Raw genomic sequence first — 26,828 nt, 5'->3', positions numbered from 1 at the left:
TAATACAATTTAACTAAGGGTAATACTTCTCTCATTTAACATGAGAGAAATTTTTTTCCCTACACTAACAAAAAATGTGAAGCCCACAAGTTAAAGAAAAAAAAAAAATTTGCAGGCACATCTTTTTATGTCTCGACATGAGATAATTATCTCCTACAGTTTGAGAAAACTATTTTCCTTTAACTAATAAAGTGTTAAGTGTATAAGTAACTCATGCTTAGCTTCTATTTGATGTGAACCAAAAATTCCAACTCTTATAAAATTATTTGCACAAGAACATATAAACCAAAAATGAAGTTAAGACTTCATTAAGCTAGGAATATAGTGGCGAGAAGTTTGGGTAGCTTGTATTCATTGTGGGTTTAATTCCTACCAACGTATCAAAAGAATAAAATAAAAAAGTTAAGACTTCATTTGCTCTTTAAATTTATATTTTTGACTCATTTCTACCCGTAGACGCGCATTCAAATAATAAATACAATACTATCAATTATTGTAAATGAATTAGCTATCGTCACCAAGGCAAATCGCGATACTAGCATAAAGATTGTTTTCCCTTTTTGAGAAAAGAACTCGTATGCTCGAAGATGAAATTCCAAATATAAGGGGGAAAAATATGTATGTATACAAAGAACAACGAATCTTTCAAGCATCTGTATAATAATAGTAATACTTCTTCAGCGGGTCAGAAACGTATATAGCAAACACTTTACAAGGAGAGTTAAAAGAAAAAGGGAGGCAACCACATCTAACATAAAAGTTTGCATCCGTTAAATTCCACAAATTTACAACCAGCTTTTTTTTTAAAGCCATCTTACATTACAGTAAACCATCTCCTATCTCCTGCATCTCACTGGAGTCCTTAGTGGGTCTACAATCTATTAGCAATCAGCAATAAGCATAAAGTAAGTCCACATATATATATATAGTTATGTTACTAGCTGTTCCACATAGTTAGGAACAAAATATGACACTACCTCTTGCGCTTGGACTTCAAAGAGGTAACCGATTGAGAGTTGCTGTGCCAGTTTCGTTTCCTTTGGTTAATGAACCAATTATTAATTTGCTTCAGCTGCAACCCTGTCTCCTCCACAAGTTTTGCCTTGTCATCTTCCTGAAACCATAACAAAAGCAACAAGCTTATTGAGCCAGAGTTTATAATTATATCATCAGATATCAGAACTTCACGTCCTAAAATCTTAGAAGCTAAGGTTAGGATTACACTAAATCAATACTATTTAGCAACATGCCAATTGCCAAGAAACTTTTTCTGGATCTTAGTAGCATGAATTCTCCCCGCTTAACTAGAAACTTTTTTGTTGATGCATGCATCATGAAGATGCTGGTTACTTACAGTTGGATAAGGCCACTTTGCATGTTGCTGCCACCAGTTCTTTAACACTGAAGTTGTGTCACCTGGTAATTTCCCAGCTCTTCGTTTTCTTAATATTTCCTCCCTGACATCTTCAATTCTTGACTTAAAACCCTGCTCAAACTAAATCTGGTTGGTGATTCAAACTTAAGGAAAACACTTGCAAGAACAGCTAGCATATATGGACTAAAACAATGACCTGCTTCAGCTCAATCTTTAGCTCCTGGCGAACTCTTTCCATCAGTGACCTTTCAGATTCTGTAGGAAGTAACGGACCAAATCCCATCATGTCATGCCCTTCAGCGCTAGACTGATCTAAAGAAAAATCCATCTGCAAATCATCTTCATCATCTGACATAGTTGCACCAGTTCCTTCTCCCAAACTTACTCCTGAAATATAAATAATGAATCACACACCTTAAATACGAAATATATATATCACACATATAATAACATGCAGATACATGGACATAGCATATGGAATTTTGAAGTCAAATTATTAGAGGTTTGGTTCATGCAGGTTATATCATCTGGCCTCTTAGCCTCATCTTATTAAAAGCTCTCACTTTTGCAATTTATCTCTTTGGAAAGAATTATGAGAGATATTTTTTCAATCCCAATTAAAGGATTAAAACAGAAAATGCCAAGATAAACCTAGGCCTGACCACTTTGTCATTTCAAAGTGGAAGACATAGTGAGCAATCTAGCTACTTTAAGGTCTCTCTTTTGTCAGTGGATCCATAATGTGGTCTCAAAATTATGTCAAATTGTTGGATACATCTTAATCATACATAAAGGAAGGCATGGCCGGAAATCAGTTGCCAATAGCATCAATGATGGGTTAATAATCTATTTTCAATCATAATTCACAAATGTGGTGCACCATGCCAACTAAAATTAATTGTAAAGAACTATTTCAACCCAAAATCTTAAGGTGTGGATATTGTATATGCTCAATTTTATTTTATTTTTGATTTTACCTCATGCTTATTTAATTCCACAAGTGGAGGCGGTGGGTATCGAACTAGTGATTTTGTGGTGAGCTCTAATACGATACCATATAAAGAATCACTTCAATCCACAACTTTAAGATGTCGGATGAGGGTCTCTTTAATAAATATGTTATTCTTTAACATTATTTGTGTAATCGTATATTCGAAATGTAGGTAATGCTTTGAAGGCGTCCAAAAGGGACAGTTGAATATCGTCTTCATCCCACTTAAATAGCCATAAGTGTGTTCATACATGATACATCAATAATGATGAGACGCATATATAGTTCGATACTAAAAGCTCAAACGGAAATAACCATAAACAATTCGTAATACTTAGCGTTGCTTGTTAAATTATAAATGTTATGATGCAAAAGATATGATTAATTAGAAATTTGTTAAAATTGAAAGTAGTCATTCATGCGGCTGCTTATGCATATATAATTTCAATGCTTATGCATATATAATTCCAAGAAATAATAACACGTGTATTTAATCCAACTAACAAATTAACTTGAAATTATATATGCATAAGCAGCCGCATGAATAACTACTTTCAATTTTAAAAAATTTCACCCGTAAGTGACATGCTGCCATAATTCTATGCAGAAAAAAAACATTCGTACGAGGGACCATCCTATGAGTCAGCCTTTGACTCTTGTGGAGGTATGTTGACAGTTGTTTATACATTATACACACCCCAGCAGCCAGGTTTGAACACAAAGCTGCCTCAGCCTCATGCAACCAAGGCAATTCTTCACACCCTTGTCCATGCAAGTATATATGTCCAATAATAGTATTATAAAAAGTAGGCGTATCTTAGACAATATATTTATATTTTCAGTGTTAGTCATTGATTTGATATATATGGGTAAGGATCATTTTACACCGGTGTAAGTTACACTCTTAATCTTGTCTGTTGATCTCATTTATATTTAAGGGCTCTAATTTTTTAGTAATGTGAGCCATTAGATATAAGTGGATCAATGGTCAAGATTGAGTGTAAGACTTCTAACTCTTACACCGGTGTAAAAATATCCTGCCCCTTCATATATATATATATATATATATATATATATATATATATATATATATATATATATATATATATATATATATATATATATATATATATATATCTAATGAATTAGGTGATTAATAAATTAGAGCTTTTAGGTGCAACTAGATCAATGATTAAGATCGGATAACGTCTGTTCATTTTAAAATCTTTGTTCTAACAAATAGCTTTTATTTTCCCAATGAAAAATGCCTGTGTATAGTCCGATTGGTAGAAACGGCCCCCAGCAGTAAAATCATACAAATCCATAAATCAGAACTGAAAGCTGATGCGGATTGACAAGAAGCCCAAAATTTAGGGAAAATCTCTCCAAAATTCCGTAGATCTATTGCAGGGAAAAACAAGAGAGGACTACCAATCAACTGTTCAACACGACTCATATTACTGTTTCTAACAGTCTTAATCATTGTCAACTCGTTATTTGTCTAATTTCCATGTGTTCCACTTCCATTTAATTAAATATACTAAATGCACATATACAAGTTAAAAATACTAAAAATGATACGAATTATCCGAAAATTGCATTATAGGGATATAAATAAACATGACAGATCCTTTCTGGAACAAAAATTATTCGGCCGGTTACGGCATTAGAATTAAGAAGTTGTTGGCCTGGCGGTGTCAAAAGTGGGAGGGAGTATATCATTCCACACCAAACTAACTAACCCTTCCCATTGCCATTTGTGTATACATATACTCCTCCAGATGACATTAGTAGACCCTACCACCCCCACTTCCTTCATATTAGCCTAAACCAACCAAAATATAAGTTTTAGAAAATAAAATCTTTATACTATTATATATTTTCTTTCCTTTCTTCCAAATAGCGTCAAACACAAGAGAAAAATGCATATCTACATAAGCCTATAAGGGATTATATATTATAGTGAAATAATTAATTTTATGTAAAATAACTCCCCACAAAAAACAGCAACATCTTATCTACATACCTAAAAATAGACTATTTGTTTTTTTATTAATGTCAATGATATTTAAAGTAAGTAATAGCCTGTTCATCTAATGAAAACAAACAAAACAATAAAACTTAGAAAGAAAAAATAGTTTGCTAGTAAACTAGAGAGTAAAGAGTACAATCACCGCAGGAGTGAGGAATTAAGAGAGTACCTGTGAGAGCTTGTAAGGTATTCTCAATATCACGGCAAGCCATAACAGCCTCGACGGCATGGACTCTGACATGTTGTTGAAGCTGTTCTTTGAAAGTACACAAAACCAACAAATATTGTCCCTGCAGAATAGTAATAATAATAACAAGGATCCATGAAATTGTATTTGTTGGGACAAATAAAAGTGAGAAAGCAGCTTAAGGCCTCAAAATGACCAAAAATAAAAAATAAAAAAATTCCCTTATTCAAAAGTGTATAACAAGAGGGTATATTTATATTAGTTTACCAGGAAGTTATCAAGTTCTTGACGGTCATGAGGTGAAAGGGAATGAGTGTGGTGAGAGATATAAGAGCGTAGAAGATGATGAGACTGAGATAACTGAGCGTCAATCAGTGGAAGCTGATCGATGGGAGTGGCAACTCTGAGACAAGCCACATGGGCAGCTAGAAGCTGTTCATAAAGTGGATGAGTGGCTATCTCCGCCTTCAGTTGACGGTGGTGGTGGTCGCCGTCTCCGCTTAAACCACCACCCATCATTCCCAAGTTTGGTTCTTGCATTTTAATATTCAATATGCACAACACAACCCAACCCAACCCAACTATGAGGTGAGAAGTGTGAAGAAGCGCAGTGATAAAGGTAAAAGGTGGGGTTGAAGACAAAGCAGAGAATTCAGAATTATATAAGGGGGAAAAAAAAGGCTGAGCTTGAAGGGTTGAGGTTGAGGACCACTCTATAAGCTATGTGTATGATTTTGAGAGGGAACTTTAGCAGGATGAGGATAGGAGAGAGAAGAACACAGACATAGTTGTATCGTTTTCGGTGTGTGTATAGGGATCTGAGACACACAACTTTCTGCACCACGTCTGATGGAAACAAAGATTTTACATACACAGAGAAAGAGGGAGAAGCGAAAGCATTAAAAACGATTGATTTATATCCGTGAGAGAGAGAGAGAGAGAGTAAGAAGATGATGTGGTGTTGAAGTTTTGTTTTGTTTTATTTTGAAACACAAAAGAGAGGAAAGAGTAAGCTGCGGAATCATTAGCATGAAAGGGGATGGAAGCGAGGTCAGAAAAAAAAAAGGGAGATAAAGCTGCTTCTGTGACCTGACAATTTCCTATCTTTCTTTTTCTTTCATTTATTATTATTTTTCTCTCTCAGTGTGGTGGATTTTTTTAGCTAAGGTTAGGTACATTGATTTGATTGGCGACGATCCTTTTGGGTCATCAACCTCTCAGTACAAAATTGTTTTTTTCCACATGGTTTTGGCCTTTGGGTCATCGGCTTTTAATCAATGGTGGTAATGGTAACTGTACTGAGTGTTTCTTGTTTGTGTCAAAGTGAATCATACTTACCCAATTGGCGTCACAAAAATAATGTTATCTTTCTTTCCCTTATTTTCAAAAAAAAAAATAATAATGCTATCTCTGCACGTTAAAATTACCATCGTGTTTTTCTATTTACATGCTTTTATGAAACGTTTATAGATATATGTATTTTTATAAATAAAAAATTCTATAATACTACATTAACTACTGACTAAGGTAATTATTAAGCCACTCCTTGTTTATTTTAACATACCCTTTTATTTTTTTAGCATAAAATTTGCGAACCAAATAACTTTACACCGTTTTATATATATATATTGGTAAACACCGTTTTGTATACTTTACTCGTTTGGAAAAATGAAAAAAGAATCTTAAGAAGTGTGTTTCGCTTATTTTATGGGTTAGAGTTCTCTTTTCTGAATTTCATAAAACTGTTGAATTAATATCAGATAGTAAATTCTGACATTCTAAATCAGAGAGATTCAATCTTATAATTTCAGGGGAAAATTAATACAAATACGGTTTGAGAGAAAATAATAATAAAAATAATAATAATATCGTAAATAAAAGTTATACCATTTTTAGCTTTCAGTGATTTAGTCATATTTTCGTTGGTTCAATAAAAGTCATACCATTAATATTTTGTGACTAGGAGGTCCCTTCAAAAATCATTTTCTAGGGTTTGAATTTCGGTTCTCCTCCTCCGGACACAAATCGTTTAACACCGTATTCAACCATTATTAGTTCAACTTCTGTATATACTATTGTATTAAATTGATACATATAAAATGATTTTCGTAGTTTAAATTACTCCTGCATGCTTAATAAATAGATAAAGTCATATTTGGCATTTGAAATTAATTTGTAACTGAAGTTCGGAAGTTTTTTATCTCCTAATTTTTAAACATGAATAGAGAAGTAGCTATAATTTAAAAAAAAAAATTAATAATTGATATTTGTTTTATAAAACCACTTAATATATGGACGCAAAAATAGGTTTAGTATCAATCATCTGTGATATATGAATTCAACTAATAAGTTGGAAAAGACAAACCTTGATGATGACCACCAAATTCAACTATCGTTAGTTGTACCAAAAAGAAAAACAAACATTATTACCAGAATTTAATGTTTTATATTAACAAAAAAAATGTTTAAATATACGCAACAAGAAAATATGCTTCCAATTCCAACCAGTAGGTTCACCAGAAATATATGGGAAAAAACCTCAACCGAATGGAGTGCTCCACTAATCAAGAGAAGATAAAGATGTATATCCTTTTGTCACCAACCTTCATTAAAGTTTGATTTTGTTAATTGTTCATAAAGTCGGCTGAAGGTTGAGCTGTCAATGTTTGTTCTCACTGTTGGTGGTGCTGCTATGCTTTTCATCCACGCTCTTTACTTGTCATGCTAATATATTCTGTTTTTTCCCCTATTATTTTCTTTACAAGAAGTGTCAATATTATTCTAGTATTTCATAGGGGGTGAAATCAAAGAAATTAAGGGGATATGTATCTGGACTGCAAGCCAACCGTTCGTTAAACTGAAAAACACATGTCACTGATCACCACCCACTTTGAAATGAGAGGGTTTTGCAGCATTATAGAGATCATTTATAATAATAAGCCTATTATTGGTTAGCCAATCCCAATTTCTTAGTTCCGTCCAATAAAGATATGTCATCTCAGATGGAGACTTGTAATAGTTGATCTGTCCATCTTTTATTGCACATTAATATCTGTTTCGATAATTGGTATCAACCAAAATATGATTTACAAGTTTCCAAAATATATATATATATATATATATATATATATATATATATATATATATATATATATGGTTCAGGATCATTTTATACCAGTGTAAGTTACACTCTCAATATTGTCCGTTGATTCCACTTTTATCTAAGGGTTCAAATTTTTTAGTAATGTGAGCCATTGGATATGAGTGGATCAATGGTCAAGATTGAGAGCAAGATTTCTAATTCTTACACCGGTGTAAGAATATCCTACCTATATATATGATTTACAATTTTATTTTCAGGTGACAATATTGTTAAATACTAAAAGAAAATAAAAGTGAAAGTAAATTAGTATTTTAATAAGATACATGTGCCATTACTAGTCTTTTTTTATAAAAAAAATATCAATTTAATCTCTCCATTAAAAAAGGTGATATTAATTTAGCCTTCTACAAATATAAACATTAATTAATTTATTTTATAATAAAATATAATATTAATTTAATTTTAAAATCATAAGCTGATCCATGCATTGATAACATTCTAACGATACATACATAAAATAATAATTTTGATGTCTCTATTTATAATTATTGAATATAAAATTTATTTGAATACCAAGGTGATGTCATATTGTCATCTATATTTTAGAAAACTAACATACATGTTTACTTAAAAAAATATTTGAATTCATCTAACAAACATGATTTTTTTTTGTCGGTTGCTACTAATAATATTCAATATCATTAACTGGGAACTTAGTTTTAAGATAAGATTGGAACGGATACGGGTAGAGGCGACTTTGTATGTGGTGGGTACGGGTAACAAGTGGTTGAATCCTGAAAAGGACAAGATATAAAATACATAAAGCAATTAGAAATAAAAAGAAAAAATATATTTGTCTTTTTAAATGAGGGTTATTCTAGTCAAAATTAATTTTTTTTATTTAAAATCTAAATTAAAAAAACTCTCATTTTTTTCCCATAATTTTTATTATGTTATCTCTTTTTCTTATTTAAAATTACATAATTTTATATTCTTTAAAAGAAGAAACACCAAACCGATAAAAAAAATCATAAAAATCTGAAATGAATATTCTCTATACTTTGTTCTTGATTACTTATGTTCGATGAGTACGAGTTGCGTTGAAAACAAGGAAGCATTTTATCCAAAATCTTAGAATAAAAAGCCTTCAAGTAACATCTCATATCCGGCAAATTTGTCCAATTATGTCCGGGGCTGATTTCATTTCACCTAAAAAAACAAAAGATAAAAGATAAAATATCTAAGTAGAGAAAGAGAGAGAAATATATGCTGCTGCTTTTTTGTTGGTCTCGTTAAAATATATTTTTGTAGATGTAAATATGCATGCGGCATGCCTTTAGAACCACAAAAATGTTAGCCAACAGGGAAAGATCAAGAAGCCCGAATATCAATGAGACAAGGACACCATTGATATCGTAAATTCATGACCGCGGGATATAGAAAGATCTTGTCCATTTGGTTCATACTTACTTGATGACTCTGTCGTTGAAAAATATGAATAAAGAGGTACAGATGCACACTATCAGTATCAATGAAAAAAAAATAAAAAAAAAGAGAGCAATAAACCAGAGACCTTGTGAGTTGTGACCTGACCATGTTCTGGCGGTAAAGGTCCGGTGCTATATCCCACGTGATCTTTTTCCCCATTTGCATGTAACAATTCATGTCTATAAAATAAACACTTCAAAAGAATATGTGTTTATAGTTTAATCAGAGATTTAGCGTTGTTCTTCTTAATTCTTGAAACACAGGAACACCTTCACAAAGAAAAAAGAAGAACCTTTCATGTTGGACAATAGATATCTTATCTCAAACAAGCACATTTTCACTTTTCAATAGCTCGGAAATGCGAAAATTAATTCTATAGTTCCTTTCTCTCTTCTTCTTTTTCTCTCTCATCTCTCCTCTTCTTTCTATCTACCCAGCTCATATGAGTCGGGTCTACCAAATATTTGCTCCGGAAATGTCATGTTTGTCATTTTTGTTTTGGATAAGTTACATGTATTCTTTACGAGATGCAATTTTGTTCGAGAAGCATTCAGGATTAAAGCTTTAAATTCCATCTAAAGATGATATTGGAGAAGATCGAATGCATGCTCTCACCGCTATATACTAAGCTCTTATGCGCCAACTGAATTACCATTATTTGGTATGTCATATTTATCTTTTAAGTCAAAACGCACAACTCATATTTTGCACTCCTCAATATGTTTTATCTGATTGTCACCATTAAACAAAGGGAAATAATTTTCCTATGTTGTAGGAAAATGATTATCTTATATTGTAAAAACAAAATTATTAGGGTCGACAAAAATGAGCCAACCCGTCGGGTTGGCTTGCAACCCGGCAAAAACGAGCCCGATTGGGTTGGCAGCTCATGAGCTGCCAACCCGACCCGAGCTAGCTCAAAAATAAATGAGCCAACCCGCAGGTTAAACGGGCCAGCTCGCGGGTTGATTTTTTTTTATAACAAATACAAAATATAATATACAAAAATGGACAAAACCTACATATGTTGTCATCGTATTTCTTCTTTCTCTAAACCTAAGTCCCTAATTTTCTCACATCGCTGCGATTTTTATATTGTTAGGTTGTGCTGGCTCTGTATGATTCAAATATCTTACCCACTTGGTAGCAAGTGGTTCTAATTATTTCTCGATATTGATGTAAATTTATTGTGAAGAAAATTCGAAACTAAAATATTTTGCTTTTACTTCTCATTTTATAACTTTCTATTTTGCTTTTTTATAAACTATTCTGTAAGACAATTGTATTGTTTAAGCTGATGGAAGTTGCAGAAAACGAGCCAATCCTCTAGCCATTTTTGAGTCAACTCGCGAGCTAATTTTTTAGCCAACCCTAACCCGGCTCTTTTTTCGAGTTGTATGCGGGTTGGGCCGGGTTGGCCCATTTTGCTAATCCTAAAAACTATAAGTGGGACCTACAAATAAGAGGTGAGAGAAAAAAAAGAGGTGAGGTGTGGGTAAGAAAGTTGTTTCTCATGCAAAATAAGATAAGTATATAACCAATATTGTTAAAATCGAAATTTTAAGTAAAATCGGAAGGAGACTAAAAAATCGTAAAATGTAAAATCGTAATGAAAAAAAATCGTAAAAAATCGTAAAAACGTAAAGGCGTTTGGAATATTGATAAAATTGTTTTGATGAAAATAAATCGTAAAATCGTAGTGATAAATCGAGATTTTAACAACTATGTATATAACCTTAAACAAATTGTTACATAATATTAAAGGAAAAATATACTCTCATGTTATTGAAGTTTATTTTTCTCTCTTATATATACATCAATTTTTGTGTTTTTTTTTATATAAATGAATAGGTCCTACACATAATTGTGTATATAATATAAGATATTTTCTCTTCTATTACATGAGATTAATAAATCCTAATATTAAACCAATGAAATGTATGCGAAATTAAAGTACAAATATATTTTAAATAATGCGTATGTACACTATTACTCATATTCAAGCTTTGACATCACCACTGGATGGTTGAATAATCATTTTTTATTAAAAAAAATCATGGGTTTTAAGAAGCAGCAATTAGTGCGTGGCATAATAGATTGAGAATCTCATGATTTGAATGAAGATAACAGCTTAGAGATGATAATTGATAGATGACTATGTTACCTTCGACGACGTATACTTCTTGATAAGAACTTGTTTCTGTTTGAGAAAAGATAAATGGGCCAAATTCTCTATCCCCCGCCAGCTTAATTAATTACAAAATGGCTCATCCGGTGTTTTAAAAACTCACTGTGGCCCGGGGTCAATCTTGCCTGGTCACTGATCCCTTCTCTCAGAGGGTTGAGGTCAACAATTAGACCCTGTATGCACGCTAATCCCTTTGACTCCTAAAATCCCCCGGTTGATCCCATAACTTCCTGATCTAAGGGGTCAGAGAGGGTCACTACATTTTTTTAAAAAAAAAAATTTATATATGAAAAAACTTCATTTGGTGTGTAAAAAAATAAAAAAATAAATAAAGCTTCTGCCTAGATCTAGAACTCGATCTGAAATCTGAATCGTTCTTTTTCTTCTCTTCCGATCTTCTCTCCCAGACCTAGACCTGGTCTCCCTAAATAAATGATCTCCTCCGCCGTGGTAATGGTTCTCCCTATTCTCTTCGGTCTTCTCTATCCCTCTCCTCCGTTGTGCTAGTTTTTCTCTTCTTACCGTTGATTCGTCGCGCTGCTGCCTCTCCTCCTCCATTCTCTCTTAGGTAAGGAATCTTCTTTCACATACTATTGTAGGTGCGTGAGAAGGACAAAGAGGACTCGAGTTTGATAGTATAACTTTTCAATAACTCCATTGGAATATGTGTTTTATATTTTGATTAGCTTGTGTAATATTGACTTGTGGATGTAATTGGTTGAATTATGTTAAATATTTTTTAAACCTTTGACGATTGGTGATTTGCAGTCTTTGAATTTTTCGTATAGGAAATATATTTATATTTGTTTAATGTATAAAATTGAGTCAGTAAAGTGACCCCATGACCTTAGCCTCGACTGAGTTAATGTCGGGTCGAGTTTTTAAACACTGCTCATAACTAATACATATATCACCTAATCAAATATGAGTAAAACTAAAAGACAATGTTCAACAACAACAAAAAAAGACAAAAAGACAATTGTCTTGAAAGGTACTTCTAATCTCTCCAAAATTATATGTGATCTCTTACATTGAAATTAAAAAAAAATAAGAATAATAATCAAGATTTCGGTTTATATTTTGTGAAGCCTAGAATTGATTCTCACATTTTTCAAGATGCATCGAATTTTAAAAATAATCATTCTTTTATAAATTAGATTTCTAATCATAATTTTACAAAGGGAAAAATGTTTCTGCAGTTAATACGCGACGTTGTTTTGATATTAAAATCTTAAAAAATTATAATATAAAGACTATTATAACCCTGAAATAAATTAAAATTACAAAAACACTCTGATTTCCGTCCCAAAACGACGTCGTATTGGCTTACTGCAGATAACTTATCTGCAGTAACTGCAGAAAAAGCGAACCCTTTTACAAATGGGGAAAACTCAAAAGTAAAACCTATGGGATTTTTTTTATAAAAAAAAAAGTTAGGTTATAATCGAGACTATATGCTTACAAAGTTATTGAACAAGTAATAGTTGCTTTGAGTAATTTAGGTATAGTTACTTTTAAATTTAAAAATGTATATTTTAAATACATTTTTAAGTTATTTTAATAAGAATAAATTTTTGCTTGAATATGTATAAAAAAAATTGCTTGAATTTTCCATATCATAATTTCAGCTTAGATAAAAATGACTATATAGAGTGTACTTTTTGAAACCTTAGTGTCGTTATGTAAGGAAACTTGTAAGAAACATAAAATTACTCATAGGTATTTACATACCAGATCTAAGTTTTGAAACATGTAACTCTTAATAAGTTATTAAAGTCTTTATTACTAAATGATAAAAAATTCAATCCTTATAATTTCAGTTAAATGATATAAAAATTAATTTAGTTCCTATGTTTATTTTGATTTTCCAAAATATTAAATTAAAGGATAATGTTTTGTCAACGCAAATAGTAATTAACATTTCATATTAAACGGGAAAGTAATTTTTAATTGTAATATTTAACCCCCCAAAAAAAAGTGTTTATTAATGCTTTAGAGTTTGAACATGGCGAAATGGAATGATCCGACCCGATCCGGGTAAAGCGCATAATGGAAGACGGGGGAATGAGATGACAACGTTGTCCCCAAGATAAAAAAGTGGTGGTGGTCGTCGATGGAGGTAACAGCTGGGCCTGAGTCACCATCATAGCTGTAGTCCTGTACTCCTGTTGTCTTCTATCATTATTCATTTCTAGCGTACACAATATTTATAACAAGATAATAAAAGTGGTCCCCATGTATTAAATCTCACCTTAGTTAAACACACAAAAGAAATTTACCAACCAAAAAAAAGAAAATCATTTTTTCCATGTTGGGAGTTATCGATATCTATTATTATTATTTTTTTAACAACTGATGAGTTTTATCATTTATTGTATTTATGATATGAGAAATATTATCTCATATATAACATGAAAAAAGAGAAGCCAAAAAATTACAACAATTGAAACTAAAATCCAAAACCGCAATGCTAATCAGGGATCACCCGTCACTTTCATTTCACCCTGACCACAACTAAGTATCAAACAACTCTTCTCCTCCTCCTACCTTTTTTGTTTTTGTTTCTCTTATTATATAAAATTATAATATTTGATAGATTCATGATTTCCGTTACTAACTTCAATTTTAGGAAAAAATATGTGTCATTTTAAGTGAGAGAAAAAGATAGATTATAAAGAAAAGAGAGTGGACAAAAAAACTAAAGATGTGAATTTTACTTATCTGTGAGAGTGAAGTGATACAAGTTGTGTCATTTAATAAGATAAACAATTTTTCCTTAATTTTATCATAACAAAATTAGGTGGACAACTGGGTTCGATGGATATAACACGGTCAAGTAAATACATACGTCACTTTTTTATTTTTTAATGTAACGAGATACGTGAGATTAATTTTCGTTTACATGCTAATGTTGCCCCTTCTCGTAAATACTCGAGTATGAACATGTAATTCCCTGATTCAAAGCATAATGAGTTAATCCTTGAATATCTAATTAAATAATTAAGAAAAATAACTCAATGAAACATCACTTAGATGGGTCATTGTTGTTAAAAATTTGAATGCGATCAAAGTGTCTAAATTAAATAAGGTCCCTTGACCAAGAACCCAATTTTTTTGGTCCAATGAGTCATTCCCTTCTACAATCCTTTGAGAAGAGGAAAGAAAGAATTGTGGCTATAGGACATTTTCCAATCAACGTAATGAAGAGACGGAAATGGATATTAAAGATGATTCAATAACTTGAAGTTTATCTTACTCTTGGGGATAAGAGTAATTTCTAGGAGAAGGGAGAATGTTACGATTTTTAGTTTTTATTTTATTTTATTATTTTGTTATTATTGCTAATTAATTACTAGACTAATATTTGAATTTGTTTAAATAAGTCTTGAGAGTTTTCATAAGCCTAGCAAAGTGGGTAGATATAGTTTTAGGTGGTTCTTATTTATATGCATTATGGCTTTCATATGTCTATTTAATTATAGTTTTGATTAATAAAACATTACGGTTGAAAATTATTAGCTTAGCATTGTGTGCAAGAGGATAGACTTCTTCAGTAAAGCCATCGTTTTTTCTTTCTTTTGTTCCGTCATCTCCTTGTTCCACCATACTTGTGTTTCAAAAAAAAAAACCAAGATAGGAAAGAAAGACCAAGATAAGACCTTGTACGTAACAAATTCTTATGTTACAGATATTGACATATTAATTTGCAAGATTATATGAAGGGCGATGTTTTTCTCATTCTATTGGAGAGGAGAAAATCTCCTACACACTCAAATTTATGGTGGAGCCCACACATAAAAAATAAAGAAAATAAAAAAAAATTATTGCACGCAAAACGAACTATCACTAACATGAGAAGAGAGCTCTCCTACAACATAAAAATTCTCTTTCCCTTATATGAAAGGATTGGATTGGCGTTAGAGAAATCTTATGTACGAGGCACTGAATCCAAATCCGAGTTTCTCACTTTTCCATCGTCTTAAAAAGCAAAGCAAACATACTGTTCTGTTCCATTAGTTTTGTTTTCATTTTTTGGTACTCAATGAGGATTTAACAACATGTATATTGGCTAACAAAGTGCAACATAAACTACCCAACTGTCATTAATTTAAACTCAAACAATAGACCGATCTGAGCTCAAAGATTGTTTCACATCAATTAAGATTGTTTCACATGTTAAAATGAAGCACAAGAATGTTAATATGAATAAGGTATAAGTTGTGAATGCCCCGCTGCAAAGATGCGAGACCTAGAGAAAGGAAAGGAAGTTCATAATTATGCTTCACAAAAGAATCCCATGCTTTATGGCGCTATCAACCTGGGAATTTCATCACAAAGAGACGTTAGTATTTTCTTTTCCTGATTTTGCATGAAATCCAACAATCTGTGAGAAAAGAAATGAAGAATTTTCTTGTGGGGTTACCTTGACTATAGTCGCTGTGGAGCAAACGACATTGTCAATCACAACCCTATTTAGTAGTGAAAGCTCAAAGTTAGTGAAGTTAACAAATTTTTATTAATTTCTAAGCTGAATAAAAACAAATTTTAAAAAACAAAGAATTGGGGGAAAAAACATTGTGGATGCAAGCAAAAGGGATATGGAGTGTTAGACACGATAGAGCTTTTCCTTGCCAAATGACGAATAGATGAGCATAATTTATGTTGCTGTACGAAAGAGGATTTAGCGAGTTTTTGCTTTGGAATAAAATTCCAAGGACAAGAATGACAATGTTCCACTTATTTATCATAGACTTGCATAACTAAATTCTTTAGCTAAAACGGGTTTCATGATTGAGCAAAAGGTACATATTTATGTATTTTAAAATCGAGAAAAAAGGGAAAGAAATTAAAATTTCACCTTTTTCCTCTTTGGCTTTTACTAATTGGTTTTCTTTCCTATACTCTCGTTTTGATTTATTTGCTTTTTCTGTGTCCCTTCGCAACGGCCGACAATCAGTGGAAGGTCACCGGCATGACTTGATGATGGTGTGCTGTTTAGCAACAAAACTCCAACACAATGACTGGTTGGAGGGAAGAAGATGTTTCACAACGAAAGAGGGGGAAAATAAAATCAGAAACCAAAGAGGGAAAAAAAGAAGGAAGAAATGGAATCATTTTTCCATTGCTGCAGAGTGTCTTTTCTGCCTCAAAAGCAGATATATTAATCCCTTTGAAATGTCACAATTACTTTCAGTATTTTATATCACTAGAATTCTTTTACAAAATGTGTGCAAAGATCCCCTCTATGAAATGCTTAGGTTTCAAAGAAGCAACGGAAACACCAATTCTAATTTTCAAAAACATCAAGGCAATTAAGACTTACAAAAATGTTATGCATTTCCTCCCGTGTCAGCTAACATCTAACTAGCAAGTTGACAGCAATATACATCAATATTGACGAGAACAGAGTTAGGTAAAATGGAAACATTAGAACTATGCAGACTGGGCTTTTACACCCAACGTAAAGTAGTGCACAATCAATCAGCATAAAACGGGGCCGAAGCTCACAGAGACGCTGGTTGGGATGGTTAGTCCAGACAATATAAAGTGGATTGGTGGGGTGGGGTGGGGGGTCGGAGTCACTAGCTACAAAGGACGTAGACCGGTGGGACTATATACTAACATTATTTACAGAAGAAATATCACATACATGACATGAGGAATAAGGTTGCTGTAATGGGATACAATAAAGTCAAGACCACGCATTTTAAAGTGCAAGCATCTAAAAAAACTTCTGCTTGTGAAATTCACATCACTATACATTTTTCTTTGGATTTTCCATCAGGCCTGGGAGATGAAGATGTAGATGACGATGAAGATGAATGCTTTCCAGTGTTTCTTGACACCTGCAAATAGCATTTACTAGAAAATTATTAAAATTTTAACTTTGAGATTTCAATTATAACCAGAGGTCGTAGAGTAGTCAAACCAATGCATTTTCATATAAAATGAAATGGTATTTGATACCAGAATTACAAGGATCTCCCTCGACGTTAAAAATGACACCATCTAATGGAATTCATGAGAGACGAAAGCAAAAGGGATGTATACAATCCATAACAGTGCAGATGCTGACAACTCGACAAAAACACCTTAAATTGGGTGCAGTAATAATTGCAAAACAATACATACCTGGGGACCTGTGACCAGTCTGGAGCTACCACTAATGGTTGATTGCTGTGGATTATGACGTGGGGCCGGCTGCTCAAACTCCTGTTGTTGCAACGCTATTGCTAATTGCAGATCAGAACTGTCACAATTACAGACAAGATCCATTTTTACCAAATCATTTCGAATAGCTAAAATTTTAACTGAACTTAAAAGTTGAAACAGGAATACTGTACAAGTTTTCTATGCCATTTCAGATGCTTATCTACAGGATCTTCCTTTTTTTTGTTTTTTGTTTTAGCAATTAAAATCTATTATATATGTGCCCATAACAAGTTCAGAAAATTACTTGATATCTAAACCTGCCTGCGCTGCACTATCTATGCTGGCAAGATAGTCCTGAAACACGTGAAGTTGTCATTATATCAATGAAACATTGTTTTGCAAGATTAGATATTTCCCTTTTAAAAGAATATACATACGGCAGTGCTGGTCATAGCATTGTTCTCATCCCAGGTGTTATTTTCATGGCTTTCTGCCTTGAATTCCTTGAAATTACTGGTCATAAACAATGTATCGCCATTGACCTGAAATATAAGTACATAAAAAAATTAATTTCTGCATTTTAATATTACATGATATTAATATGCTTTCCTTTAGTCACTCAGACTAGGAGAAGGGGGACCAGGCAGAGCATGGCCATCATTGCAGTAAAAAATGAAAACCTATACATAAAAAGACACCATATAAAGATTCATTCACACAAAATTTACTAAAAATCCAAGAAAACCCCCTGTATGACCTGTCCTTAAGTATCCAAGACGCTAAAATCACCAGGCATGCAAACTTTCAGTTTTCAGGACATTCAATTGAGAATATCTTCATCTATATAAACTCGCATCAGTATCAACATAGAAACAGAAAGAAGAAAACAACGAAATTTTAAGATGCACTAGATAAAAAAGGTCATAGAGAAAGTGTTTTACCTCATTCAGTTTTTCCCACACCAGATCAGGCTGATTTATGTAACCTTGGTCTGTAGCTAGAAGGTAGAGCTCACCCTCAAACTGTAATAAAAGAAAAAAAAATTAGGATTTAAATGAAAGACTATGCAAGACAGAGAGCCGCCAAGCTTTTTTCAATGATAAAAAGGTGCTACTGTTAGAAGCTGATATCAGTAATCCAAATGACCAAAGAAAACAACCTTCAAACCTTTTACTGACCTTAAACATGGTGCTAAAATGATTGTTTCGGAAAAAAACACATAGCTCACGCTCTTTAAGACCATCTTGTAAACAAAAGAGACTGCAAAAACAATTATAATATATCAAGTGTAAAAAGAAAATTCCTCGTAGCCAATAAAGAAAAATATATGTTTCAGTGAACTAGTTCAAGATATTTAGACCAACAAGACAAGAGGTCAACATACCCGTTAAATGTCAACTGGCTTGCATTATTCCTCAAGAAATTCTTGATCAATTCCCCTGAGACCATAAAAAAAGGACAGATGTTTTCTCTTGAAGATTACAATATATAGTTATCAAAGAAAATAATGTTCTGATGAGAATCAATCCAGTTATTCAATATATAGCACCACTGACCTTGTTCTGGAGTAATTTCATCCTTGGCCCTTAGATCAGGGGCAGCTAATGTGCTCTTGTCAGCCTGTTCTGCAAGCACCACCTCACCTTCATAAACAGGTTCACGATCCTCGAAATTTCCAGTTCTTGTATCCAATACACATTCCTCTCCTTCATATATGGGCTCACTCCCATCAACACTTGAAGGCAATGCTCCAGAAGCATCAGTTTGATGATATCTGACACTAGATGAATCTAAATTTGTATGGCTTGACGATAAGCATGATAATCCTGTTGCGTCAGGTCCTTGAGATTCACCTGCAACTTCATGATCTATAGTTGTAAGATTGGATTGATCGTGAACTTTACCAACCCCTCCAAAGACATCTGCACGGCTCTCAAACAAAGAGACAGAGTATTTTTCAGGAGAAAGGATAGCTGAACTCTCATTCTGAACTAATGCATCAAGGCCGTTCTTCTCAACCACATCATTCTGGCCAATAGATTCAAGTCCCATATAAGCTGATTGATGGTCACTTATGGCATCAGTCTTTAAGGATGAATTAGCCGCTTCCCCCAGTGTAGACGCAGAAGATGTCTGTTCATTACTGTCTTTGCCAGAAGCAGTGCAATCATCAGATATGGATGTTTCTGGCTCATGAAAGTCATTGTTTCCAGCACCAGTGTTCTTTCCTAACTTATCTCCAGAATCCACAGTTATAACCTGCTTGTTACACATATTTTCATCCATACTGACAGATATTGCTCCACCATTTACGTGACCTACAACAGGATCACTTACTGAATCTATAGAATCAGCCTCAGACAGCTTCAAGACTCTCAACAACTCTGCCTCTTCTTCAAGATCGCCTTTTCTTGGTAAAGGATCAGAAACAGAATGTGGAGAATCATCAAAAGATCTGGCTTTTGAAAGACAGGGAGAAGGAACTCCAAGAGCTGCAGTTGTTGCAGCCACAAAATCAACACAATCTTCTTCCAGATTATTTTTGTGTTGGACTTCCATTTTTAGTGTTTCAAGAGAAACAAGCTCTCCCATAAGGGCATTATAGGACTTTGATGCAATTGCATTTGCAGTATCATAATCCTGGTTCACAAGCACATGAAGATTTGAATATCAAATAAACACATCATAAAATAAGAAATTAACTCCACGTGATTCAAGAAAAACATGAGGCTAACATTTTGATAAGCATTCAGATGATTATTCAAGAAAGATCGCTCAGCAATTTAAAATTTACAGTAAACTATGAATCAGGCAACTATTGATCAAAACCTAAAAAACCCACTAAAGCCAACATAGATGGAGGCTAGATCAATTTTAAGATGTGGCGCAAAGAGGCCACTGATACAGCAGTTTCAACTTTCAAAGAACTAGTCCAGTTTGCAGACTGATAAATAAATCATATGTATACATCAGAATAACTGGTTCTAATATAACCTAAAGAGTAAAGACTAACTTTTCTGCAATCAAACCCTACCTGGCCGATTTCACAATAGCAACACGAAAAAGGATGCAGTACAGAAGCATAAAATGAATACAAAAATAGGCGTGGTATCATTTTGAAGATAACCAAGAAATTACCAAGCCAAAATTTTGGAGCTTACTGAAAACAAAGAAATATCCTTAGACTAACATTGATGAGTCAAAATATGCCGTATCTCATTTTATACACAGCAGAACTTTTTATGGGCACATTAGAACAAGGCGGACAACTGGCAAGGAAACAAACAATCTTCTAGAACTTCCCTAATTCATATAGCATGATGATAAGACCGCAATTGTATCATTACTATCCTAATATTACTTCACATAACCTAATAATATCCATAAAAATAATCACTACAAAAAAAGTACAAGAAAAAGCATATATATATTTGTACATATATATAGTTGAACAACCCCCCCCCCCCCCCCCCCCGATAACCAAGAAATTACCAAGCCAAAATTTTGGAGCTTACTGAAAACAAAGAAATATCCTTAGACTAACATTGATGAGTCAAAATATGCCGTATCTCATTTTATACACAGCAGAACTTTTTATGGGCACATTAGAACAAGGCGGACAACTGGCAAGGAAACAAACAATCTTCTAGAACTTCCCTAATTCATATAGCATGATGATAAGACCGCAATTGTATCATTACTATCCTAATATTACTTCACATAACCTAATAATATCCATAAAAATAATCACTACAAAAAAAGTACAAGAAAAAGCATATATATATTTGTACATATATATAGTTGAACAACCCCCCCCCCCCCAAAAGAAAAAAAAAATTGTCCAAATTTGCACCAAAATAATCGCTAAGAAGTTGCCAATTGATGGCGTGAACAAAATGCAAAGATTTTAATTGAATGTATTCAGAACCACAAAGTACAGCAATCATATATGATGACTTTTTAAAAAAAAAAAAAAAAACAAACTATATAGTAACTAACTAATTTGGATTGAGGGTACACAAAATACCTGAGGATCAACTATCCAGCCATGATACAAAGGGATGTCCAGCAGATCAAATATGGCACACTCTGAGGTGAATTCAAAATCATCTATTCTGCAATTAATATGCAAAATTTTTATCAGAACTTTAAAATTGATGATGGATCCACATAACAGCGAAATAAATAAGGAGAACTAACCTCCTAAATTTTATATTTACATCAATGCCAGTAGCAAGCCTAGGGAGCAAATCAATTGCATCGGCAATGTTCTGTTGTTGATTTTCAACATAGACAGAGTCTTTGTTCTACAAGACAATAAGAAAAACTGTCAAATCAACTTGCACCATTGAAGAGAGAATGTCACCAATGATAACAGACGGAACTCTTACATTCACATTACTATTCGAATCAATTAATCGTTCAGCAACCAATGAAAGCAATTTCTCCTGTGAGACTTCAGCAATATCTGGACTCAAATTTAAGTTGTTTCTAAGCAGAAGAACATTACCTGCAACAATGCAATATATAAACAGCAAGCAATAAGTGTGACACTAAAAAACAAGAAAAATCAAACAAATATTGCAAGTAAGCTTTCTAAAGTGCAAAACATTAAGCATGACATATGAGGGAAAAAAATGGTTAAATTACATGTTTTGAATCATCATCTAAGAGCGCATCAGCTTGTTACATATCCTACAGTCATATTTTCCAGATAGTACCAAAAGAAAAGAAAAATATATAATGAAAAAAAGAACCAGAAGAAACAAATGACCAGAAGGGAAAACATATAATAGGATTCCTACAAAGGTGCATGAAGAGAAAAGACTTCATCTGATGAGAAATATCCTACTAGATATGAAAAGGAGAATAGTAACCGGTCAGAGAAATCACAGGAAAATGACAAGAAAATATGTTATCATTAAAGCTTACATCGGGTGTACGCATTTGAATCTTTAATTTAATTTCACTTGTGATAATATATGAGTTCCTACAAACAATCTGCCCAAGATAATTCTTAGTGTATGATTGGTGTAGATATGTGTCAACTGACAAGTTCAAAATGGGAAATGGCAATTCCATTAAATTACAAGGACAAAGCAAGAAACTACACCATCAATGCAGTGATGAATGTGTGGCACACAAAAAAGGATAGGATTTAAAAGAGAAGAGAGAGGAGGGGGGGGAGCAAATGATATTTGCTGAAATACAGTGATGAATGTGTGGCACTCGGATAATATAACCAAAGATAAAAACGGGAAGGGCTAAGACCTAAGAGAAACGTACATACACAAGCAGGTTGGAGTAATGGCATCTTGGCCAACAATCAATCTGAAAGAGAAATCATATGAGGATTCTGATAAGTTTTATTTTGCAACACCAACCGCATATTGTTCCACTTACAAACTTTCCAGTATAGTAAAAAGATAATCTCGGCATAGTTGTCAGTAGCAGTTAGCGGCCGGTAGCAGCCGACCTCGAAAATGGTATAGCGGTGTAGCGGGTAGCGGTATTGCCGCTACGGTGAAGTATTAATTCCACATATATTATACTAACAGTCAAAAAACAAGGCAATGCCGCTTTTAGTATTAATGCTCAAACATAAGAAGTCACACAAAATCAAACACATAATTCCACAATCAATGTCAAATACAAGGAACATAAAGGAAGGATCCAAAACTAAACACATATGAACAATAAAATTGTCAAATAGTCAAGTACAAGAAGTGAACTAATGAAGAAAATCATTATCATCTCCGGATTCTCCATCAAATAAGCTACGCCGCTACCTTCCTTCCGCTACGGCCAATGTCGCGTAGCGTCGCGGTTTGTAGCAGCCGACCGCCGCTACCGGCTACGGTAGCGGTTTAACGGCGCTTCGGGCCGCCAGTGACAACCTAGAATCTCGGTTATTATCAAAATTTGGCATCGATAAAAAACAAAAAATACTTGCTCTGATTGACGTCCCCGAAGGAAGAAAAATATAAGCCTAATAATAGAATAATTAGTACCACTAACGAACACGAAGAGATAGGTTGGTGTGAAAAAGAACAGCATGAAGTAACGAAATACCAGAAAGATTCATAGTTGTTGGTAAAATAATTGGAAATTGGAAAAAGAATACGAAATAATGTCCTATGCCATCAATCGTCAGTAACTAGCAGAGAAATTGAACAAGACAAAGCGAACAGATTTAAAGAATTCAAAGTGACAGGCAATCAATCAAAAAGTAAAAGCAACAATTAGTCAGAAGACCACATTCCATATCCCTAACACAATCCCATTTGGTTCCGAAGCGAATAAACGAAAAATTGAGGAGAGGCAGCAATAGAAATGCGAGAAATTGAATAAGTTTGGAATTAAGCATGTGGAAACCCTAGGTTGAAAAATGCACTGACAGATTGCAAGAAGCGGACAGGGGCCATTGTCGTTTTGAAGAACGATCGGAGTTGTGCGCCCAAGAAACTGAATCGTTTTGGTTTTGTGGATGCACTCTTTCACTGGAGACAGCTGTTGAAGTTCCTGTTCCGGATTCTGATCTTGACTCTGATCCCTTTGTTGGTCCATAGGGGAAGACGACGCCATAACCATTTCGATGGAGAGAGCACGTTCTTGGTTTCTTTGAGAACGAGATTAAACAACAATAACTATTGGCTTTTTTATGAGTGCGAACCAATTAGAATAACAGAAAGAGAAAAGAAAAAAAAAGAGAAGACAATATGTCAATGGAGTAGGAGGAGTAAGTAATATAAAGCTTAATGACTCGTTGCTCCACGTTTGATGTCAAAGCATTCCCATGCTATTCTCTTCATTCTATTTTTTATCATGAATTTCTTCCTTCCATATTTTTACTTTCCTTCATTATTTACAACTAAATAATTAAGTTAGTATAAAATTTATTATTGTTTTGTAATAAAATTAATTGATTGAATAAAAAGATATAATTAACAATAAATTAAAAAATTAAAACTCAAAATATCTTTCTTAAAAATCTTATACTTAATAGTTCAGAAATAAAGATATAGAGACCAATAATATTTTTTTGAAGTGGTAAAGAGCTTGTTTCCTTGATAAGAGAATTAGAATTTGAGCCCTATAAAAAAAATGATATTACGAAAATCGGATTAGTTGAAAATCAGTTAAAACAACCAAATTAGTTAAAAATCAGTTAAAATAACTGAATTAGATGAGAATCGATTAAAACAAGATATGTAACACTACCTAAATTTACATGGAGCAACGTGTATAGTTATGTTGGACTCTTCGCAAGGTTACTTACTTCTATACAGTTACTTCATATTTTTAAAATGGTTGTTTTTAAACCAGGTATACGACAAAACCTAGAAATCGATCACTCATTCAATTGGAGTATTTCGACAAGATAGACCTCGACAAAAAACTAAAGAGTAATAAATGAAAGTGATTGAGTTCAGTAATTCCTCGTATAAGATTATTGACTCGAGAGATATGGTAACATGAATAAGATAAAGTGTTTGTTGCGATCCTCTTATTTTTAGCTTCTCTTCTCTTATAAGTAGAAGTTAATCCAAACAGGTTTTGAGAAAAGCTTTTATAATAAAAAACTTTCTTTTTTAATGAAGAAAAAAGCCAAAAGCCAAAAGCTCGTAAGATGAGCTTTTTTAAGCTCTTATCAACTTTCCCTTGATAAGAGAATTAGAATTTGAGCCCCATAAATACAAAAAAAATTGATATGAGAAAAATCGGATTAGTTGAAAATCGGTCAAAACAACCAAATTAGTTAAAAATCAGTTAAAATAACTGAATTAGTTGAAAATTGGTTAAAACAAGATATGTAACACTGCCTAAATTTACATGGAGCAACGTGTATAGTTATGTTGGACTCTTGACAACGTTACTTACTTCTATACAGTTATTTCATATTTTTAAAATGGTTGTTTTTTAAACCAGGTATACGACAAAACCTAGAAATCGATCACTCATTCAATTGGAGTACTTCGGTAAGATAGATCTCCACAGAAAACTAAAGAGTAATAAATGTAAGAAGTGATTGAGTTCAATAATTCCTCGTATAAGATTATTGACTCGAGAGATAACTAACATGAATAAGATAAAGTGTATGTTTCGATCCTCTTATTTTTAGCTTATCTTATAAGTAGAAGCTAGTCCAAACAGATTTTGAGAAAAACTCTTATAATGAAAAACTCTCTTTTTTAATGAAGAAAAAAGTCAAAAGCCAAAAGCTCGTAGGAAGAGCTTTTTTTAAACTTTTATCAACTTTTCTTAAATTGTGTGTTTTTTTAATGAAGAACCATAGAGATAGAGGGCTTAAAGAGAAAGAGGGTTTTCTTGAAATGTGTGCTTTTAAGTAAAAAAAATCATGTAATCACCAAATAGCTATTGGCTTCTTCTTTTTTTAGCTTTAACTTAAAAGTAACTTCTAGCTTAAAAAGAGAGAATCCAAAAACATTGATAGAATCATAAGCATCTCTTGTTTCAAACAGGAAAGGACAATTATTTACATTTCATTTTATGATCAGAGGTGAATTGAAAATTAAGTAGTGGTAATTCTAAGGATTTCGTAAGTGATCAACGTGACAAATAAATTAGAGCGATTAAATACAAATAGATCGATGGTTAAAATTTAGTGCAAAATTTTTTATTTTCACATCCATATAAATTAATCTCTCTTGTAGTGAAACTTGTGGAAGTAAATTGTTACCAAAATAATAATAATAATTAAAGTGATTTTTTTTAAACTAAAACCAAAACAAAAGTTAATTTTAAATACATTTATATTCTCAAATTTTACTCAATAACAAAAGAGAGAACACAATTTTTTGGCCTTTTGATCATAGTGATGCAAAAGAGGAATATTTTAACATACTGATTTAAAATCCAAACATTCTACCAAAATAATATCGTGAAATGTGCATAAGAATGTGTTTGTTCAAGTCATGCATAAAAATGTGCATGTTAAAGTCATGCATGAAAAAAAGGTACGTGACTTATGCCTTGGCACAGATGCACCTGCCACATGGCGGGCGCTGCAAATCGTGTATGGGGGCAGTACGCAACTTGCATCATATGCCATGTGGTTGGTGTAACACCTCGTATATATCCGGTTTGTTATCATATCATCGTATTAAGCCATACTTAATTTAAAAATGCGAAATATCTTTTTCTGTTTAATTATGACGTTATTATCATTAGCCAAGTTGAATTACTTAATTCATTTCATAAAACATCGCCTGTATGTAAATTGCAAAAGACAACTAACTGAAATACCTCATAACATAAATAACATAATTATGTTTCTAGTCACGGATTTA

General features: G+C 33.0%; 2 protein-coding genes across 4 annotated transcripts; both read right to left on the bottom strand.

Moving 5' to 3' along the window:
• Positions 1 to 625: 625 nt before the first annotated feature.
• LOC133302098 (homeobox protein knotted-1-like 7) lies at positions 626 to 5,667 on the bottom strand. The gene is made up of 6 exons (XM_061501833.1): positions 4,853 to 5,667; positions 4,568 to 4,688; positions 1,572 to 1,762; positions 1,355 to 1,486; positions 978 to 1,114; positions 626 to 878 (listed from the first exon to the last, which is right to left on the bottom strand). The coding sequence occupies exons 1-6, from the start codon at positions 5,123 to 5,125 to the stop codon at positions 872 to 874; spliced, it is 861 nt and encodes a 286-aa protein (XP_061357817.1). The 5' UTR covers positions 5,126 to 5,667; the 3' UTR covers positions 626 to 871.
• Positions 5,668 to 16,766: 11,099 nt separating this feature from the next.
• LOC133302123 (uncharacterized) lies at positions 16,767 to 24,185 on the bottom strand. Of its 3 annotated transcripts, XM_061501867.1 has the most exons (12): positions 23,916 to 24,185; positions 21,909 to 22,027; positions 21,718 to 21,824; positions 21,545 to 21,632; positions 19,074 to 20,157; positions 18,902 to 18,956; positions 18,696 to 18,777; positions 18,459 to 18,539; positions 17,955 to 18,059; positions 17,822 to 17,871; positions 17,497 to 17,614; positions 16,767 to 17,210 (listed from the first exon to the last, which is right to left on the bottom strand). In XM_061501867.1, the coding sequence occupies exons 1-12, from the start codon at positions 24,106 to 24,108 to the stop codon at positions 17,112 to 17,114; spliced, it is 2,181 nt and encodes a 726-aa protein (XP_061357851.1). In that variant the 5' UTR covers positions 24,109 to 24,185; the 3' UTR covers positions 16,767 to 17,111. The 3 variants fall into 3 exon arrangements, with proteins under 3 accessions (XP_061357851.1, XP_061357852.1, XP_061357853.1); XM_061501869.1 differs by lacking the exons at positions 16,767 to 17,210; positions 17,497 to 17,614; positions 17,822 to 17,871; positions 17,955 to 18,059 and adding exons at positions 18,135 to 18,197; positions 18,275 to 18,357; XM_061501868.1 differs by lacking the exons at positions 16,767 to 17,210; positions 17,497 to 17,614; positions 17,822 to 17,871; positions 17,955 to 18,059 and adding an exon at positions 18,066 to 18,357.
• Between the last annotated feature and the right edge of the window lie 2,643 nt (positions 24,186 to 26,828).

The sequence above is a fragment of the Gastrolobium bilobum genome, unplaced genomic scaffold, assembly GCF_033153095.1.
Source record: "Gastrolobium bilobum isolate Gb01-03AN ecotype WA unplaced genomic scaffold, APGP_CSIRO_Gbil_v1 utg5726, whole genome shotgun sequence".
In the NCBI taxonomy this organism is placed as follows: Eukaryota; Viridiplantae; Streptophyta; class Magnoliopsida; order Fabales; family Fabaceae; genus Gastrolobium; species Gastrolobium bilobum.
The sequence above is the reverse complement of the archived record's forward strand: the minus strand, read 5'-3'. Positions and strand labels throughout refer to the sequence as shown.

Excerpts from the sequence above, each read along its gene's own strand:
- LOC133302098 (XM_061501833.1), bottom strand. The coding sequence starts at position 5,125 with ATGCAAGAACCAAACTTGGGAATGATGGGTGGTGGTTTAAGCGGAGAC. Across the intron at positions 1,487-1,571 it reads TAAAGATTGAGCTGAAGCAG|GGTTTTAAGTCAAGAATTGA; the intron begins GTCATTGTTTTA and ends TAGTTTGAGCAG. Across the intron at positions 1,115-1,354 it reads CAAAGTGGCCTTATCCAACT|GAAGATGACAAGGCAAAACT; the intron begins GTAAGTAACCAG and ends TTATGGTTTCAG.
- LOC133302123 (XM_061501867.1), bottom strand. The coding sequence starts at position 24,108 with ATGGTTATGGCGTCGTCTTCCCCTATGGACCAACAAAGGGATCAGAGT. Across the intron at positions 18,957-19,073 it reads TGAAATTACTCCAGAACAAG|GGGAATTGATCAAGAATTTC; the intron begins GTCAGTGGTGCT and ends TTATGGTCTCAG. Across the intron at positions 18,778-18,901 it reads AGCCAGTTGACATTTAACGG|TCTCTTTTGTTTACAAGATG; the intron begins GTATGTTGACCT and ends TTGTTTTTGCAG.